Source organism: Bison bison, unplaced genomic scaffold (genome assembly GCF_000754665.1).
Source record: "Bison bison bison isolate TAMUID 2011002044 unplaced genomic scaffold, Bison_UMD1.0 scf7180017864080, whole genome shotgun sequence".
Taxonomy (NCBI): Eukaryota; Metazoa; Chordata; class Mammalia; order Artiodactyla; family Bovidae; genus Bison; species Bison bison.
In genome coordinates this window covers 272022-272553 of record NW_011494652.1, presented here as the reverse complement: position 1 = coordinate 272553, position 532 = coordinate 272022, and the positions used below count along the sequence as shown (strand labels likewise).

At 74.1% G+C, this 532-nt stretch overlaps 1 protein-coding gene across 1 annotated transcript in view; it reads left to right on the top strand.

The window, feature by feature from the left end:
• The window catches only part of BRSK2 (BR serine/threonine kinase 2), a 19368-nt gene that overhangs the window by 10358 nt on the left and 8478 nt on the right, over positions 1 to 532 (top strand). The window contains exons 15-16 of the mRNA XM_010837802.1: positions 14 to 155; positions 357 to 488. Coding sequence (XP_010836104.1) covers positions 14 to 155; positions 357 to 488 — 274 coding nt within the window. The remainder of the gene's footprint in view (positions 1 to 13; positions 156 to 356; positions 489 to 532) is intronic.

The following is a 532-nucleotide window of genomic DNA, read 5'->3' as shown; positions in this document are numbered from 1 at the left end:
CCTCCTGCCCCAGGGTGGGGGGCGGGGAGGAGCAGGAGGAAGGTCCTGCTTGGCGGGGCACCTCTCCTGGAGGCGCCGTCCTTCCTGAGCCTTGCACTGGCTTCCGGCTCCACAGCTGCGGGCAGGCTGGGGGCTCGCCCGCCTCCCCCTGCCCGGTACACCCCACCTTCGGCCGTCCTGGCTTCCACTCTGCCTTTCAGGCCCGCATGCCTCAGGGGCGCGGGGGGCTGGGGCAGGGTCAGGGGTCAGCCATCCCAGGGGTCACTCCCTGGAAAGCCGACCCTCCTCACCCCCCGCACTTTCTGCTCCATCTCAGAGGCTGCCCCCCCTGGCTTGGGCCCTTGTTGAGGTGACAGGCCGCACCCCTGGGGCGGCACCAGGTGTCCCCTAAGGCCGCCCTGCCCATCAGGCCGCCGGCTGTGCTGCGCCTGCCTGGCCGGCCCTCCTGTGCGCCTGGCCTCGGCCGGCGGGCTGTGCCCAGCTCGGAGGTGTGGAGGGCCGGCCTCCTGGGCCGCCTGGCGGGGCCGCGGCA